Genomic DNA, 5,248 nt, shown 5'->3' on the forward strand with positions numbered 1-5,248 from the left:
CCAATAATTGACAGGACCTTTAATATGAAATAGATACAGGAAATGTTGAGCCTGTGAACCTTAAAACTTCAACTGACCAATTACCTGACAGCTCAATGTTCCCGTGGCAACCTGCAGGAGGTCAGATACAAGCCAATTCAAATGGTTTGTTTTCCCAGAGCTGCACTCTCCTCTTGATGGATCTTCCTCAGCCGGTCCAGCTGGGCTGGGTGTTGTTACTTCCTGTGTTCCTGCAGGTAATCAGCTGAGACACCTGGGATGCATCAGCTCCCTGGTGCCTCCCTTGCTTATAAGAGGGGACTGGGTGCTGAAAGGCATTGTTGTTGGTGGTGTGTGCCACTCACGGCTGACAGCTGGAAAGCTGAAGCCGTAAGTGTAACGAACAAGCAACCGTGATAAAATGTTAAAGAGTGTTGAAACATGGTGGAGTCCATCATTGTTGTCACCTCCTGAATCCCAGGTGGTGGCATGGTGGAATCACAAGAATAAACCAGATACTTGCACAAATAAACCACATATTGTGAGAATGGTCTTCTAAACATATTAAACACATTGTAGTCCTTTTAAAAGGAATTCTACAACATTTTCTAAGTACTTCATCATTATTTTACATATTAACATGGATTTCAACATTTTTAATATTTCAACACATTTTAATAACTTATAGTTTAACCTGGTTACAAACAAATAAGGTTATTAATTCAAATAAATAAACTAGGTAAAGAAAAACGTACTCAGTCCAAAGTTACTCAGCTGGAAATTTTGCTTCTCAGTGTGGAAGGACAAAACAATATGGTTTGAAAATGCCATTTCACTGCTTTCCTCCTCTCTCAGTCGGCATGTTCATGGTGCCCACATTTTCTTCTGGAATATGTTGAGCAAACCTGGAGAAGCTTCAGCTCAAGAGATCATTATTGGCATTGCTGTCATTTGTTACTGTTAGGATGCCTGGGTCGTCGACCCAGGGTTTTTGAGTTTATAATATTATGTATACTTTCTAGTTTTTGGTTTCTTTGAGTTCTGTCTTATGGCTTATGTCTTTGTCTTCTTTAGTTGCTCTGTCTCCCCTATCACCTGCATCCCCTTGTCTAGTTCGCGTATATATGTATCTTAAGTTCCTATATCCCCGTGTTCAGTCAGTGTTTGTGTCTGCCCTGTTCCCACGTCTCTGTTCCCTTTGTTATAGTGCCTGCCCGTGAGTCTGTGTTATGTTTCCTGTTTTACTTTGAAAATCCATGTCTGTTGTTAATGTGTCTGATTTTGCTTCCCCTTGTCTCGTTAGGCCTGATTTGCCCCAGCTGTGTTTCCCTCCTGTTTCCCATTCCCTGATTGCTCCCTCTGTGTATTTAAGCCCTGTGTTTCTTAGTGTCTGTGTCGTGATCTACTGTTTATTTTGCTGTGTGTTTTGTCAATCTGCCGGTGTTAGTTTATTTTTGACCTTTTTCCCCAGTTATGTTATGTTTGAGTTCAGCATTAAAGCTGTTTTGGTTTAAGTTCTGTCTCCGGAGTCTGCACCTTGGGTCCTATTCCTGTCTGCACACAGCCACACCTAACAGAAGATCGCGACCAGAACATGGACCCTGCAGACTCTTTTTCCTTTGAGTTCAACGGCGAGATGGAGCGGCTGGTGCGCCTGCTCGACCGCATCGCCCAGTCCCCGGATTTAAGGACCATGGCAGTGGGGCTGAGCGCGGTGGAGGCCATCATTCGGCATAATCCCCAGCTTAGCCAGTTTGCTAAGGACACTGAGTTGGGGAACACCATAACTGCCTGGAGAGAGCAAGTCAGGACTAGTGAGCTTGCTCTCTCCCTCACTACATCTTCCCCACCGCTGCCGCAGGACAACGCACATTCTGCCTCATCGCCACTGCAGGCTTCCTCCCCTTCCTCACGCCAGCTGGGACCTTGTTCGCCTGTCCGTTCGCCTGCCTTTTTCCTGGCGGCTGTGTGGTCGGAGGATGAGGAGGAGGTCTCCGTTTCTCCACCGGTTCCTGTTCCCTCGTCAAAAAGGAAGCGACGCCACCGTCGCTCCTCTCCTCGGTCATCCGTTCAGCCACCTGTCTCCGCTGGAGGGTCCGAGGAACCGCTTCAGCCACCTGTCTCCGCTGGAGGGTCCGAGGAACCGCTTCAGCAGTCTCTTCCTGCTGGAGGGCCCGAGGAACCGCTTCAGCCACCTGTCTCCGCTGGAGGGCCCGAGGAACCGCTTCAGCCACCTGTCTCCGCTGGAGGGTCCGAGGAACCGCTTCAGCCGTCTCTTCCTGCTGGAGGGCCCGAGGAGCCCGTTCAGCCTCACGCCACGTCAGCTGGAGGGCCCGAGGAGCCCGTTCAGCCTCACGCCTCGTCAGCTGGAGGGCCCGAGGAGCCCGTTCAGCCTCACGCCTCGTCAGCTGGAGGGCCCGAGGAGCCCGTTCAGCCTCACGCCTCGTCAGCTGGAGGGCCCGAGGAGCCCGTTCAGCCTTCTGCCACGTCAGCTGGAGGGCCCGAGGAGCCCGTCCAGCCGCCATTAGCCTCTGCCTCGGCTACGCCTGGTCCAGCTTCGGCTTGTGCTTCGCCTGGTCCGGCTTCGGCCTCAGCTTCTGCAGCTCCGCCTGGTCCGGCCTCCGAGTCTGCAGCTCCGCCTGGTCCGGCCTCCGAGTGTTCAGCTTTGTCTGCTCCTGAGGTCTCCAATCTGTCGGTTCCTGCACGTCCCGTCCGGCCTGTACGTCCCGTCCGGCCTGCTCGTCCTGCACGTTCTGTCCGGCCGATGACTGGACGTTGTTGCCGTCATGGACAGTCCTCGGAACTACGCCGCCGTCATGGACGGCCCCCTGAACTACTCCGTCACCAGTGCCCCCCGCCCGGCCGGCCTCCTGACCTGCTCGGTCGCCACCGGTGCCCCCCGCCCGGCCGGCCTCCTGACCTGCTCGGTCGCCACCGGTGCCCCCCGCCCGGCCGGCCTCCTGATTTGCTCCGTCGCCACCGGTGCCTTCCGCCTGGCCGGCCTCCTGAACTGTTTTCTGGGCTCTTGGACCGCCCCCTTGAACTTTTTTGAGACTATTGCCTGGGCCTCTGCGCCTTTCGTGAGCTCTTTTGTTTGTTTGCTTTTGGACTTTGCCTGGGCCTTGGTGCTGTTGTTTTGGACTTTGTTTCTGTGTTTTGTTCTGTTGCTTTCCGGGCTCCAGTGTTTGCACTTTTTTTTGTTTTGTTGTTTCTGGCTCCTTGTTTTGTTTCGAATAATTTAGCTTGTCCGTCTAAACAAGTTGAATTACACAGTTGAATCATAAGAAACATTTTGGGGTTGGCTATGTTACTTATAAACTAGTGCTGTCAGAGTTAATCTCATTAAAATGACGTTAACCACATTAATGTGGCAAATCTCCGTTAGCGAGTTAACACAGATCGCCCCGTGTGAATGGCTGCATGGCGCTAATGCGTTAACGAGCTAACTGCGTTAACTTAAGTTTACACTTAAGTTTCAGAAGAGCTACCCCGTCAGGCCAGGGCTCTGCAGTCTATTCACACCTACAGGCCAGTGGATACTCTGTCAATGATGAGGATGTGCACATCCTGGACAGGGAGGAACGCTGGTTTGAGCGCGGAGTCAAGGAAGCTATGTACGTGGAAGGGGAAAGACCATTTCTGAATCGAGGAGGGGGCCTAAGGATACATCTTTCGTCATCTCACAGCCATTCCCCAACTCTCTGTGAATGGTACTCATGGCCATTGATCAGTGGTTGTTGATCAATGGTCATGAGAATTTGCATAATCATGATGAAGAAACTGACCTCCCAGCCCATTGTTCCTTCAGTGGTGCTGGTTTCAGTCATTATGCAAATGTGCTGTTTATAAGATTGGGCAAACCTGCAGTCAGCTGAGACTGAAGAAGTCACTTGGATGAGTGAGGAAACGTTTCTCCCACAAAACGCTACATCCAGATGAACAGAATCAACTTTTGGAGATTTACACTTAAGTTAAATTAGCTTAAGTTTAAACTTAAGTTTCAACCCCACGTTGCTTTCTGGATTTTATACTTATTTATTTTACTGGCTACATAAAATCAAAATTCACATGTTTTATGTAACTAAAATGTTTAATTATCTGGGCTAAAGAAAATAAAGTTATAGACTATAATATTTTATATGCATATTACAGGATGTAACACTAGGCATGAGTAAAAACATGGCTTTGATTTTGCCACACCATTTGATTTCCATGCTACCCTAGGAAATTTTCACTAGATCCGCCCCTGCCAGGGCTCAAACTACCGACCCTCCAATTAATAGATAGCCTTCTCTACCTCCTGACCTACAGCCACCCCGTGTGCTAGCATGCCAATGCTAAGCTTTGTGTGCCTCAAGTTTATATTGTAATTATGAGACAGTGTTTCAGGTCATTTTATGGAGTAATGTAAATATCAACACTTCACTGAGTTCTCTTGATTCCTCAGAGGCATTTGATGGAAGACAAAACATTGCTCAGTAGACCATTTAACCCTTTATTTCTCTTTTATATTACTTCTAGACGGGAGATGCGTCCTGCATGACACGTTGCCGCGGATCTCAAAATGGTGGTGTACCCCTAACAGTTTTATTACAGACGCTCTCTCATTCTAGTTTGAACAACAGTGTCTCCGTAACTTTCCACTAGAGATGGTCCCCTCGTATCTACTTTTCCCAGGCAAGCGTGAGTGAGAGTCTACAGCTTTCTACTCCCCAAGGGCACATGGTCTCATGCCTTTATTTTTCAGGGCTGTGTCCACTTAATACTACGCTATATAACTTTATAACACTTATTAATAAAAAGGGAGGCACTGCAAATTATTTAATCCCAACGGTAATGAGAAAGTAAGCTATTGCAGAAGTGTAACTAATTACTTCCCTGCCAAGTAATTAAGTAATATGGTGCATTACTTTAGGAAAGGTGATGGATTACTTAAAGTCCCCAGCACTGTAGATGGGTTGAAACTGACTGTGGTGTGTGGAGTGAGTGTTTTACTGACGGGGTGGGTAAAGGAAACACGCCTTCAGATCATGTGTTCCAGTTTTTCAGAATAAAGTTTGTGTATTTGTCAGGGTAGTAAAATGTGGGATTAATCCATGAAATGACTGCATGGATGCCGTGAATGTTCGGCTTCCCCCTCAGCATCTGGTCCTGGTGTTTGGATGCTGAGGGCCCCCTCAGACTCAGGCCTCCTTAAACGTGTTTACGACCCTGGGTAAAGCTGCTCTGTTGTCACTGCTCCCTCCCTCCCTCTGACTCCGCACTGGTT

General features: G+C 48.6%; 1 protein-coding gene across 1 annotated transcript; it reads left to right on the plus strand.

The window, feature by feature from the left end:
• The first annotated feature begins 1,573 nt into the window (after window positions 1–1,573).
• Window positions 1,574–3,031, plus strand: LOC146570324 (uncharacterized). Its single transcript, XM_085279422.1, has one exon. The coding sequence runs from the start codon at window positions 1,574–1,576 to the stop codon at window positions 3,029–3,031; it is 1,458 nt and encodes a 485-aa protein (XP_085135548.1).
• The last annotated feature ends 2,217 nt before the right edge of the window (window positions 3,032–5,248 follow it).

Source organism: Mchenga conophoros, linkage group LG7 (assembly GCF_057382185.1).
Source record: "Mchenga conophoros isolate Kocher_MC1m ecotype Shallow Benthic linkage group LG7, M_conophoros_male_GT1.1, whole genome shotgun sequence".
Taxonomy (NCBI): Eukaryota; Metazoa; Chordata; class Actinopteri; order Cichliformes; family Cichlidae; genus Mchenga; species Mchenga conophoros.

Coding starts and splice junctions, on each gene's coding strand:
- LOC146570324 (XM_085279422.1), top strand. CDS start 1,574: ATGGACCCTGCAGACTCTTTTTCCTTTGAGTTCAACGGCGAGATGGAG.